At 40.7% G+C, this 13,916-nt stretch overlaps 1 protein-coding gene and 1 long non-coding RNA gene across 11 annotated transcripts in view; one reads left to right on the top strand and one right to left on the bottom strand.

Annotated features, from left to right (window-relative positions):
- The window catches only part of ncam1b (neural cell adhesion molecule 1b), a 72,766-nt gene extending 60,439 nt beyond the window's left edge, over positions 1 to 12,327 (top strand). For 4 of the 9 annotated variants that reach the window (XM_046074593.1, XM_046074589.1, XM_046074590.1 and 1 more), the window contains 5 exons: positions 135 to 315; positions 2,575 to 2,773; positions 4,990 to 5,106; positions 5,865 to 6,968; positions 10,278 to 12,327. In XM_046074593.1, the coding sequence (XP_045930549.1) occupies positions 135 to 315; positions 2,575 to 2,773; positions 4,990 to 5,106; positions 5,865 to 6,968; positions 10,278 to 10,398 (1,722 nt within the window). In that variant the 3' untranslated portion in view covers positions 10,399 to 12,327. Of the gene's footprint in view, positions 1 to 134; positions 316 to 1,270; positions 2,272 to 2,574; positions 2,774 to 4,989; positions 5,107 to 5,864; positions 6,999 to 10,277 lie in introns of those variants that run through there. The other 5 variants (XM_046074597.1, XM_046074598.1, XM_046074594.1 and 2 more) reach the window with 4 other exon arrangements.
- LOC123986381 overlaps positions 5,106 to 13,916 on the bottom strand; it is a 44,598-nt gene continuing 35,787 nt past the window's right edge. Inside the window, exons 3-4 of one of the 2 annotated variants that reach the window (XR_006828867.1) lie at positions 12,955 to 13,130; positions 5,106 to 5,479 (exon numbers count right to left, since the gene is read on the bottom strand). This is a non-coding gene — a long non-coding RNA (uncharacterized LOC123986381). Of the gene's footprint in view, positions 5,480 to 12,835; positions 13,131 to 13,916 lie in introns of those variants that run through there. The other variant, XR_006828866.1, reaches the window with a different exon arrangement.

Consider the following 13,916-nt stretch of genomic DNA (forward strand, 5'->3'; position numbering starts at 1 on the left):
ATTTTTTATTATTATATTACATTATAGTTTTATGGACCAAACAGTACAATGAACAATCTTTTGTTCAAGAAAAAAAACATCTAGATTAGTGCCCTAAATGCATGTCTTGTATATCTCTCTCTGTGTGTCCGTAGCTAGAGGCACCAGATTGGAAACCAGAAATCCGGATGCCCAGCGGCAGCGAGTATGTGGTTCTCAGCGGGTTGGAGTGGGACACAGAATACAATGTCTATGTGGTGGCAGAGAATCAGAAGGGCAAGTCCCCGCCAGCAACCATGTCCTTCAGGACGTCCACAGAGCCAGATGCCATCCCAGGTACCCTCCCTCAGGTCACTCACACTAAGCTGGAACTAAACAGCCAGAAAACTGAGGAGCCAAACTCAAAGCTCAAAATCAGAGCGTCACGTCCTATTTTTAACTCTCTGAAAGGTGAATGACAACTAAATAAATCTACAGAAAAAAAGTAGATTTCCTGGATGGTGGCGAGCCAGGAATGATTTTCCGGCTGAATTTTTTCACTTTAAAGTTTTGACAACCCTTGCTAAATGAGCTTGAGTTTGCGCTTGCAGAACTGGGACAGGCTCTTTCCACAGAGGATGAAATGATTTCCTCTGAATGAATGTAGTTTTTCTTTAGCTTTGTTTACTGTTAAAATAGCAGCTAGAGTGGATAGTTTATCCCTGTGTGGAAGCAGCCTTTAAATTGACCGTTGATAACCACTGATTAACTTGTACCTTGAGGTCTTAACAGCAGCTGAAGGTTTTTACCAACCGTACGAAACCCACACAGCTTGTCAGATTCCCTTTAGTTGCTAGACACTGCCGAGTGCTTTGCTGATACATCGTAACAGACCATTATGTCTTCCTCTCACTTCTGTTCTAATTCATTTTCCAATCTAAAGCATTTCCCACTCACCCACCACTGAGTCACCATCTAGCCAACACGGTGTAGTTTTCCACTTTGTGCTGTGCTTTTGCTTTGATGTGTTGCTGTTTTTTTTTTCCACCCCCAATACAATTTCTTTCACTTTTGGTTTTCAGACCTGACACATTTTCACTTTCTCTCTTCCTCTGTTTTCCCCACCCTTCTCTTTTTTTCCTCTTTGTTTCCCTTCATCCCCCCCCCCCCTCCTTTATTCTCTTCTTATCCCCTCAATGTTCCTGCTCTCTTGCCTGATCGTGGATATTGGTGTGGTGGACCACGTGAACATTTTCGTCACGACCTGTGTGCATTTTGGTGTGGTCGGGGGTTGTGCTGTCCCCTGCCTCAGCCACTCAGGGCTGTTCATCTGTGACATGCACTTTGGCATCACTCATCTTGTCCCTCATCACTGTACTCCTGCTCTCATAGTTTTTCGTGGGGGAATTCACACCATAACTGTAGAGGAGAGCCTGCCTTTCTCTGGCCTGGCTGTCTCTCTGGACACTTTCACTCCTTAAAACAGACTTTGTCCATGACAGACATGTTTCTGTTATGGGTGAGAAAAGGGTGCTGTGTAACTTCAGAACAGAGCAGACAGGTTGAACCAAAGGCAGTCGAAATCCTCCTCCTCCCAGATTTACTCTGCTCAGCATTAGCACAGCTAGTCATCTGTACTAGACAACAGAGGAGTGCCAGTTTACAGCAATGACCAATAGTGGAATTTAAATGAGTTTATATTAAAAAAAATAGCTCTTAGAACAAAATGAAGGCTGAGTGCTGGGCTTGTCCGTTTACATAAACACTGTATTATATTCTCTAATTGCTCACAAAATTATGGATATGTACTGTAAATGTTTGTAACCTTAACGTTTATATTATGGAAAACAAACGCCTAACTGAAAAGTGTTTGTAATGATAATATTGGCACAGTTCGACAAGCTGTATACGGAAAAAGGAAACTTATTTTTGTGCGGATTACTAAGACAAATGTTCACATACTTCTCATGCATGAAATGTCTATCAAATATTCAAAAAACACCTGTTTTTATACATTTATATTGGAGGGTGCTTTACTCGGCTGCATTTTATTCTCTAGCAGATTTCAATTACTTGTTAATTATTGGTATCTAAAGAGTTACATTTATCTACAGAGAGGATATTTTAGAGAGTTCTGCAGTCATCAGCTATAATTAAAATGGACTTCACACAATCAGTGAGGACATATAGCTTTTTGTGATATTTAGAAAAGCTTCACGCTCATTATGTTCACAAATGTCCTGGGTAACTAGCAATGCAGTGTAAGCTTTGGTTTGCTCTTCTTTCTAATACCAAATAAATGGGTTGAATATATTTTTAAGGGCACCATTTGCATATCAGTTTCTCAACACACCTCATATTTATAATGAAGTTAAAAATAATTGAACACAAGTCAGACAGCAGTCCACACAAACGCATCACACTGCATCTAAATTCATGCTGAGACAACTAGAACGTATCAGTGCTCATTGCAGGTGAGTTGTTTCTGTTTTATGGAACTATTTGTGGTTACAGTAGCATAGCAGCACTTTTTTCAGTAGTTCATGGCTCTTTCTATAAAACTGTGTCACGCTACAGTTGTTCAGCACTCTCCCTCTCTTGTCTATTGTTTGGCAGATTTGGGTGATGAGGCAGCGCTCTCCATGGGCATCATGCTCTGGGCAGGGATTCTTGTAGTAGCATTTGTACTCCTGCTGCTGGCTGTGGATGTCACCTGTTACTTTGTCAACAAATGTGGCCTCATCATGTGCCTCTGCGGCAAATCAGGCACAGGGACCAAAGGACACAACTTGGAGGAGGGCAAGGCAGCCTTCATGTGAGTATTAGTGAGAACAATTACATGCAGTTTAACAGTCTTTTATACAGTGACCCATGGCCAGATTAAAATTCAATTCCAGTTACACTGTAGGACCCAATATTCTTTTTTTAACTTAAGAGGAAAGAGTACACTCAGTAGCACAATGCAGGTTTCACAGGATGTAAAATAATAGTTATCCTAATAATATAATCAATGAAAATAATAATAGAAATAATAAAGATAACACTAATAATAATAATGATAGTAGTAGCTGTGGATGTCGAGCAGGGACATGGGGGCAGCAGGTGGCTTGCACCCACAGAGCCAGACTCTACAGCTCTGGAGGCAGAAATACCTGCTGAATCAACAGAGGGAGAAACGTGAGAGAGGAGAAAGCACAAAGCTAGGTGCTAAACTACTACCCACATGCATCCCAAACTGCAATACTACATAACCAGCAAAAAAATCACTAGACTTTGCTTAGGGATAAGATAATTTCCTTGTCAACATAAGGTTTTATAAATGACAACTTATACATGGTTTTCTGCCTAAGTCATAGTCTTAGCGACAAAGATGGAAGACAAGACGAGCTTGCATGGAAAAAGTAACAATTTATTTTTCAAAATAAGATTTAACAAAGATAATAATGTGTGAATCAGCATCAGTCATGTCAGTGTGTGAAACATCAGTAAGAACACAAAAGCAATCAACAGCTGCACCCACGATGAGAGAGAGCAAAGACAAAAAGGTGGTGAGCTTTATAGCTCCCAACCACTCAGGCCCAGGTGTAACTCATGCCACTGATGACGACCTCCCAGAACCACATCCTGCAAGACAAACACAAAGAGCCAGGACGCAGACACAGGACACCTAGTGCCTGGGAGGGGCTGTCACAATAGTCAAATTCCATTTTATAAATGAGGCCCCAGGTGACTGCAATGTGAAAGGTGGCACTTGGCAGTGACAAACACTGAAAATTATCACCAGACTGTAGTTCTCTTCAGCTCCACCGAGCTTTTAAGCATCTTTCTGATGATTGTTTTGTTTTTATTACCAGCAGCTTGACTGTTTCGTTTGTTTGGTCTTATTGCTGTTGTCAGTGTCATTTCCAGTCGCAGCAGATTTTCAGCGAAATACAGACAGCAACTAGCTTGTGCACATAGTGGAGCATTTAGCACCTAAAGAGTCAGATATTTTGCTCAGGAGTTAATGGAGACCAAAACAGAGCTTTGAGGAGAGTGAATATTGTTTCGCCCTGTTTACACCTGGCATTATCATGCGATCTGGATGAAGAAATACATGTTAACGGAATGTGTAAATGCACTCAGAATGCATTGTGATCACAATACGATCTGATCAGCAGCAGCAATATAGTTCTAAGCCAGGTGCAATCTGTAGAGTGACTTCATTAAGTTGAAAAGTCACATAACTTCCACACCCTCAAACAAGGCTGGCAAAAGCTACAAGCAGTAGCAGTAGTGAATAAAATGAATGACGGATGTTCGTGGCATTGCTTCCTTTGACCTGGGAGGTGCCATGTTTGTTGAAGTCAAAATATTTCCAGTTCTGAAGAAGAATGACTAAAAGTAAATGATATTTGGTAGATTTGTGACTTGAAGTAAAAACCCTGTGATGCTCTTGGCTCTGTTATGTGTGATCAATTAAATGTCTTCCAGGCATTTTTTTTTAGATCAAGTTATCTTTTAGTTGTTTACATTTTGCCTAAGTCTACCTCATCTACTGGCATTTTGGGGACTGACATTTTAGCTGAAGTTTTTATGGTTTAATTTTTTCCATTAAAAAAAACCGAGACAAAATGAATATGTCTTGTGACAGCAGTGCATTATGGTCTACTCAGGCAGTATCCACAGGAACAATACACAGATCAATAACATAGGCCCATAAATGAGATTACATTTTTAGAGTGGATTTCTCTTTCAGTGAAAATATGAAGGATGCTGGGTTTAAGTGAAGCATTGAACAAATACTCTCGTGCACAAAAAGGCTGTTTTGAATCAATCTGAGTGGGAAGTTGCTTTGTTCACTGAAGTACTTCTTCGCGAGTTGTCCGAATGGAATATTCAGACTGTGACTGAGTTGAAAAGATAATCTATTCAGTCTGACATATTCACTGTCTACTGCTCTTCTTACTGCTCATTGTGGCAGACATAGTAACTGTTCAATGAGATAATCTGTTGCCATTTTACCAAGATATTTGTCTCTGTATCCTACAGGAAAGATGAGTCCAAAGAGCCAATAGTGGAAGTCAAAACAGAGGATGAGTGCACAGCCAACCATAACGCAGCAGGGCCGACAGAACCCAATGAAACCACACCTCTCACAGAGCCAGAGTGAGTACACACTGACAAACAGCACACAGCCTTTTTACCGCTCAAGTTTATTTAGCTGTTGTACATTGCACTCCACTTCAAAGAATAATTATCTTATTCAACAGGACAAAATTTGACCCTTGAAATCTTTTGAAAAGTTCAGATCATTCTTGAGTGGAGTCCACTGAACTGTGTTGCTTTTCTGTTTATATTCCCTTTCTGAGGGATTACTGCACTTTGTGTTTCTTCTCCAGCCTTTGGAGATTTTGTCTCATTATATGAAGGTTGAAGCAATACCAGTTAAAGACATGGAAAGGCTTTTGTCCTCTTGAGTGTGGTCAAGTCATATGAAGCCATTTGACAACTTCAGCAAGCCATCTCTCATATCAGCAGTCTGTAAAAAATAGATTATACAGTATGAGACTGTCACTGGTACTGTTTAACCCTTATAGGTGGTTCTGCGTGATGCTGTAGTTTTCTGCAGGAAGACTGGTGCTTTTTTTTTAAGTATATTAGTTTTCCTAGTCAGTGTACTCCATGTTGGTGTGTGTATGGGATGTATCCTTTAATGTTCACTCACAGCATGACGCCCTCTTTTTCTTCATTTCTTTTTCTCACTAGGCTTAATATTTGCTGTTTTTTAGTTGCGTTGTCTATGTTTGTGTGAATTTCTAAAGCCAACTAATCCCCCTGCATGCTCTCGTCGGGGCCACCCTTCCTCTGTCACAGTCACCCTGGTGTCTAGTCTGTGTGTCTCTGTTCTCTCCCTGCTCTCTCAGGCTGGCGGCTTTCACTGCTGCTCTGGCACTGGACACGCTCTCCTCCATAGCCACCAACTCTGACACAGCCACTGCAACAATTGACCCCGCTCAGGACAGCCCCTCTAGCGAGACCACTACCCTCACTTGTAGCCTGTCTACCCCTGCCAATGACCCCTCAGAGCCCTCACCTACCCTTGTTCCGGCTCCGACTCCAGAGTCGAACACCGCCCCACCGACTCCCCTCATCTCCACCTCTGCCGTCGAAGCTAAAATGGCCCCGTTAGTAGAACAAAGAGGAAGTAACCCCCCAGAAGAACAGGAGAAAATAACCACTCCTCCATGTACCCCTGAATGGACTAAAGCTCAAAAATCCGGGACACCGATACCACCAAAGCGCAGACACTCTCCTAAACTCGCCGCTCTGAATGCTAAAGGTAGCCCCCCCGTATCTCCCCTGGCTGCGTCTTCCTCATCATCCTCTCCCACTCTCGACACCAAGAAACCTGCACCGAAGCCACCAGTCAGCAAGCTTCCTATACAGCCACACACTGTAGCCTTAGACACTGAGACTCCAGCACAAACTGCCCCTCCAAAACCAGACCCTGATTCAAATACAACGGCCCCAGATCCCTGCGGGTTTAGCCTTACTGCCTTTGACACTAATAATAAACCTGTTGACCAAACTTTTGATAGTAACAATCCCACTGCCAAAGATGCTGCAACCAGCTCTCCTTCCGTGATCCACGGGGCTCTTAAAGTCCTGGATGCTGAAGAATCTGCTCCTCTAGTTGCAGATGTCCCAACCCCTCTACCTGTTACAGCTATTTCTTCTACTCCTGCCCCCACTGGTCTTGAGGCACCAGTCTCAAATGATCTCCTCACATCGGCGTCCGACACGTATGACTTTCTAACCCCCAACGTGGGGCCCAAAATTGCAAATTTAGAGTTCGAGCTGACAAACGGGACAGAAATACCCTCCCTGCCACCCGCAGACCTTATTAGCTTAGAGAGTCCGCCCTCTGCCCCCTCTCTGACCAATGGAGATGGAGCAGACCTCCCCCCCTCAGGCCCAGTTCTGGAGGCATCAGAGACTCTGGCCAAGACTGCTCCTGTCAACGATGAGTACGGCTCCCTCTAGAGGTTTCTGTGTGTGTGAGTGTGTGTGTGTGTGTGCAACTTGTATGCCCATTCATTCACCACTGCATCTTGCCATTGACCACACAATATGAAATATTGTAATGGTAAACTGTGGTAATGACATTGGGATAATTATTAGTAAGATGTTGTGGATTGTGATAGATGCGTGATGTTTGTTTTTTACGCTTGTGTGTAACATTACACCATTGTGGGGTCTCTACTTTGCAACATTCACCACAAAGAATAGTTAAGCCCCTTTCAGACATGAACCTTGTTAGATAAATCTATTAACTTTTCTATAAAACGTCCAGCACGACACAAGTCTGAATTAAATGCTGTCAGATCAAAGCTGCCAGTATGCTTCATCAGAACTGCTTGTCAGATTGTTGAAAAGCTTCAGAAACTCCCACTCCCATCTTTCCTACAAACCAAACTTACAATGCGACATTTACAATCATTTTACACGCTCATTGGCCAGGTGTGTAGAGATGAGAAAGTAAACAAGGTTTGAACTTCTCTCTCTCAAGTGCTTTCATTTTCACCATTTGTCACTTTGTGTTTACAAATGTGTGCGTCTCTTTAAATACCTTCCAGAATGTATGAAGATGAGCGCATTTATCCTGATATTTATATGATTATCTCTTTTCATTCCTTCTATGACAGACGGCTTTTAACCTTACCTTCAGATCAGGTATACACACACATTTGCCTTCTAATGTGGTCGGGCAACACATCGTACAAACTAGTTATTTTTGAGCAAAGGATGTGAAAGCACAGTTTAATAAACAGAGAAATTAAATTCATGTAACAAATGTATCACTTTATTATCCTCTCTTATGCACATAGAAAATATTTATAAATCACTTTATAACACATACGGTAGCTCCACTTTAAAGCTACCGCTTTGAAGCTTTTTGAAGACCTGCATTCAGTGCTGCCGACAACTGCATGCACGTCACGGTTCCTCGTGGTTCAATTTCAAGTAGCCGGCTATTTAAAAACAAAATATTCTTTGTGTGGTTCATCAACGGTGATAAATTATCCGAAAGTCCCGCGAGGTGTGGACAACTCGGCACAACACCAGTGAAGCTGGGGCTCGGTCTCTTCAGCAAGCATTACTCTTCTGCCACTTCACACATACACGCTACGCCTACACATGCGCATTGACGCCCCAGGGTTAGCGTTACAATGTTGGATGTATTTGCTCACTTTAAAGACATTTATTGAAAGTTTTATTCTTTTTACATGATTATTTATAGTATTAAATGTTGAAATGTATATTGTAATAGGCTGTATATTAACTTATTGGGAGAAAACTGGCGGATCTCATAGACTGTATACAAGAAATGGACGTAGTCATCGTGACGTCACCCGTTGGTTTGTGGACTGCCGTTTTGAAGCCTTGAGTTTGGCCGAAAGGGCGCCACCATGTTGAGTTTTTGCAACCAGGAAGTGCCCGGAAGTGACGATATGGCGGAGCTAAAGGCTGTGTGCAGAGCTAGCTAGCTTGCTTAGCTAGGTGCAACTGTAACTCACGTTAACTGTCATTTTAACTGGGCTGATAACTTTGTCTAGCGACAGTCTTAAAACTAAATGTACTCACCAGAGAAAGTGAACAGCCAACTCCAATAAGCTTTTTCAATGGTGCTGGTTATATTTACACAGTGCCGAGGGTACGAGTTGGCTCTAGCCTGATTGACAGGCCCCCATGGTAACGACTTGTCAATTATAGCTAATCCCGCCCTGAAACATACTCTGCTTTGTGGTCTATTTTAAAATACATGGGACCATAATTTACTAAATGAATCATGCTGTGTTGAAGAAGACTTGAAACTAGTGACTGAGACCATAAACTCATCAGGAAAGTGTTTACTGGGGTAATTATTCAGCTGAGAAGTAGGGTCATTTTCCCATTATTTCTAATGGAGCCGGACTTCTTTTTGCAACTAGAAGAGTCGCCCCCTGCTGGATTTTCAATAGAATGCAGGTTTTAGGGATCGGCTTCATATTGTAGACCGAAAGCTTCCCGCTTGGCGGTTCATTGTAAAATCAAACATTGAGCACCCCCATATCGCCAAAATGGCATGAGTCTTGTTTTGCTGCGAAGCTTCGACTGTGAGATTGATAGTTGAATCAGGCTCCTCCCATCGAGGCTCTGAATCTTCGACTATTCGGGTTCAGCCCTACAGGAAACACTATAAACGAACCAATATGTTGAGACTTTTCGCCTCAGTCTAAAAAAGAAGCTTTCCCCCTGCGGTAGGTGACATTTGTGCCAAACTGCTTGCATGAAAGAAGGAATATCCAGCAAAACACTTCTGACAGTCTGACAGACAAATGGGAATCCATTTGTCTGTCAGACTGTCCCAACTTGACATATTGACATTGTAAAATAGACGAGAGGATTCTCTAATAAATGATGAAATTGAGAAGATTTATTGGGGGATGAGTATCCCTCTTGCTCTTGAGGGTCATTAATTAAGGCATCAAGTGGAAAATACGTTTTAAAATCAATCACTGATGCAGCCTGTTGATATCATTACTTTCAACGATGCCACTACTCCCTCTTGTGCACCAGATGGCAATATCGCACAAGCATTGTGGCAGCCCTGACACATCTGAACAAAGCTGCAACACACACCTGTGTGTGTCTGAATGACAAAACACTATCACTTTAACAGATAGATGAACGTTACGTGTTCCATGTCTGAAAGGGGGTTTATTTTAATGACAATGTTTTGTCTCAGGCAGTAATTGTTTACCTCTGAATGTTGCTTTAATGCTCCCCAACTCTGCAGCTCTACCAAAGAGAACAGAGACTAGACGGTGGTGTTTTCCTGCTCTGAACTGCAGAAGAGAGGAGAGGAACTGCAGGCAGGATCTAGATACTGTGCTTCACGGCTTTAAGATGAACATGGATATCAGATAGCACAAGCCCAGGGCTCATTTACTGTGCCATCATAGTGTCTTTGAAGTAGAACTAAACTGATTAATAGATAATATCTGCTAAACACTTTTTGTTTTAGATCAGGAAGGCTAGTCGATGCAGGATGAATTATGTGGCTTTCATTTTCTGTTTGTTTAATTTTATCTGACTGTTGTCAAGGTGGTGAAGAAATATGTAAAAAGACCTAAAAACATGCAGTGTCTTCTTACATATTGGGTGAAGATGTTATTGAGAATAAATGGTTAAAACTGTGTTCAACCAAAGTGTCTGTCTGCTGAGAATTTTTGTGTTCTTGCCAGAGACCACCAGATTTCTAATATTGCACTTTCTCCTTTTTCCCATTGCAGGAAGATTTTTTCTGATGAGAAAGGGAAGCTGGAAGAGGCAGAATTTTCAAACACCCTGACGGCAATCGCTGCAGAACACAACAGTGTCATACAGACAAATACCACCGAGAGCAAAGCATGATGGGCCGGGGAAACCCCAGCCTAATCCAAAACATTTTTGCAGCAGCAACGAGCGAGAAACACTGAAGGAGTTTTGATTTCCAGTGCCCTTAACTACATATTGAAAACAACACACGTTAATTTCTGGTTTCATTCATGAAATGTTTACTACACCCAAGGAGTTTATCATTAGGTCATAAGAGATTTATTTTATTTTTTTATTGTTATTTTATTTAACCAGTCAGGACAATTAAAGAAGAATCTCTTATTACAATGATCACTTGGTAAAATATGAAATTAGACTCGACTTTCTGTTGTGCTTATAGTTTGAATTGCAATTGTGCACAAATCTTGGATTAATATGACAAATGGAGGAGAAAAAAAACCTGACTATATATATATAGATATATATATATATATATAAAAAATTATTTTTCTTATTTTCATGTTCAACTGTTCAAATGTGAAACTGTTTGAATTTTTTGGTTTTGACTCTTTAATTTGTGGGCTAGTCTCATTAAATAGCTTGTTCTGCATGTCTGACCTGCAAGTGGTTGTAAAGTTTTGTTTGCAAGGTTTATGGTTTCACTTTGTCTGTTACAGAGATGTGTCATCTCTCACAGATACGCTGGCATTGATTAAACATAGGCCCGAGTTCAATATTATAACCATATTTGCTATGGTTATAAAAATACAGGATTAACCCACAGCCAGCTGCAGGGGAAAAGAGACTAACAGAGAATCACATCGACAGTGTGCATGATCAGATCAGATTTGGCCTATTTTATGATCAAATGTATTCAGTCTGTCACTGCCTTACCACAGTGTTAGTTAAAAATATTAATAAAAATGCGTTTAATTAAAAGAGGCAACTCGTAAACACAAATGTTCACAGAAAGACAAAAAAATGCCAGCAGAACTGCTGATTCTCAGCCAAGGGTTGAAGAACCGCGAATCAAGCGAATGTCTTATGATCTTGCGCTAAATATATACGCCACGTATTTGTTTGGGGGGCAACAACTATGATAGCTATTGTTTCTTCCTCACATTAAAGCAGATCAAAGGTCTGGCTTTGTGCTTTGAGTTGTGCTTTTGAAGCAAAAAATAAATAAAAAAGCCTTTTTGTACTATTTAAAAACTACAAAGATTTCTTTTCCATTTCCTGCCTGCAAGCTTGTGCACTGTGCCTGTGTGTCAATAGATTGTCTTGTCATCAGTTTCTATGATAATCTGCATAGCTTTGTCGTGAGAGATTTAGCCTATTCTTTTTATTTAATATATTGTATTATTAGAAGAAAAGTATGATAAATGGACTAATGTGGTCATTATAACACGTGTAGTGTATAAATCTGTCCGTCTCTGGTCACAGCACTATATATTGCCAGCTATAGTGAAGGAAGGTGTTTTGAGCCTTGGCATGAATTCAGTCAGTACTTCATAACGTGTAACTACAAGGCAGATAGACGTGCCCATGTTTGTTTGAGGGGGAAATAATTCTCATATTGATTTAATAAGTGTTACCTTTGGGACTTATTCTGGAATTACAACACATTGTTTTTATTTCTCTACCCCCCAACCCCAGTTTTTATTCAAGTGTTCTGTAATGTGGTCTTTGAATTTCTTTTTTTAGTTTTTGTCTTTTTGTACAAAAATCACTCACCAAGAGCGACTGTTTGACAAGTTCAGGACACCATTGGCAGGAAGCAAGGTGGTCCACCTGAGACAGGCGATTAAACTTTTTTTTAAAGCTTTAGATAATAGATGTAATGTCAAGAGAAGTGAAGTATATAACAAAAACGACAAGCTTGTACTCCACTGCTGTTACCTGACCACCTTGCTCCCTCGCCTCTGGACGCTCCTTTTGGTTTTACTGGGTCAAACTCAGAAAATATCTGTTGTGTACAGTCTGAGTGCTAACCCATTTACAAAATAAAACATTTTCCGAATCTAATTTCGTCCTGGCCCATTTTTTCATTAGTTTCAATTACTTTTCCTTTTTTTTTTAAAAAGAAACTGTGTCCTTAGATTCAGAGCATGTGGTGACATATTTTGGACACTAGATGGCAGTAAACACATATCTTGGATTGCCTTTTGTTTTCGCCATGTCATGGACACACAGGACTATTTACAGAAAGGTTACAGTGCAAACAGGTTATGTTGGGGCTTCAAATTCCTCGGGCTACTGGTTCTGATAGGTGGGGGAGCAGATAAACACGTGTTACACAACGCATGTTTGTGCTGGAGTAAAGTTAATACTTCCAGGCTAGGATGTCAAAATACTATGTACCAGTGAGGGCTTGATATTTTCAGCCGTGGCATCCTTCCCCTCTGTACGTCAAATGTGACATGAACCCGCAAACCGGTGCTATGTCAACACAGTGTCAACAACCACAGCTGCCAACACTGACCCGGCATGGCATCCTGTTTCACTCACCACACCGACCGACTGTCCCCTAATAACAATTTTTATATTTTTAGTGTGACCTATTAAATACAAACTGGTTTGAGCTTTATATAGACTATCTGCTGCATTCATCGGTTTCTGCTTCTTATTTCAGGACAACAAACTGGTCCTAACCTGGTAGGCTGTCAGTAGTTCAGATGCCCTGTAGATGTCTCTGATTGCAGCCTTGATGGAGAGACGAGGAGAAGAGGGCGATCGTTCAGAGCCGTGACGTCTCCCCGGTGATGATTTGCAGCCAGTCAAGTCAGACGCAGGCAGCCGCGATGACACAGGAAGTTAAGCAAGGTGGCCTTCAAAGTAAAACGGTTAAGAGGGAAAATTGATGGGCTTTGCAGCGCATTAGGAATCAGTTTATTCTTCTAGTGATGGAAGAAGTATTCAGTCACTCAAATAAACGTAGCAAAGTGGTGGAATGTAACTAATACATCTACTCCAGTAGGCCTACTTGTATTTTACTTGCTTCATACTTCCAGTCCAATTTCAGAGCGAAACTTGTACTTTTTACTGCACTTTTTACTCCAGACTCAGATTAATGCAAGTTATAACCAGTATTCAAAAACAAAGTTAATAAATGATGAAGTACTATTACAGAATTAAGTAGTAAAAATGAGCCCCACCATTCAATATTAGTGATGCTTATGTAATAATGCATTTATTATAATTCAATAATATTTATTATTCTGACATGGACCATTCTGCATAATGAGTACTTTTACTTTTGCTTCTTGATTTTGATGCTAATACTTGAATTCAAGACTTTTACTTGTAACAGTATTTCTACTGTGGTTTTACTACTTTTACAAGTAAAAGATCTGAATACTTCTTCCACAACTGAATATCACAATATAAAAATACTCTATATACTCTATAAGTACTCTGACTAAAAGACATGTTTTCAAAAATGTTCAAGTAAATTATTATCAGCTGTACATACAAGTATCAACAATGTAAATTTCCATTTTGCAGAAAGAATGGACTCCATATTACATTCTTCAGACAATTTACACACTGCGATTACATTATAGACTGATTCAAGTATATTTTGTCTCAGTGCATCTACATTTGCCTGCTTTTAA

The sequence above is a fragment of the Micropterus dolomieu genome, linkage group LG17 (genome assembly GCF_021292245.1).
Source record: "Micropterus dolomieu isolate WLL.071019.BEF.003 ecotype Adirondacks linkage group LG17, ASM2129224v1, whole genome shotgun sequence".
Taxonomy (NCBI): Eukaryota; Metazoa; Chordata; class Actinopteri; order Centrarchiformes; family Centrarchidae; genus Micropterus; species Micropterus dolomieu.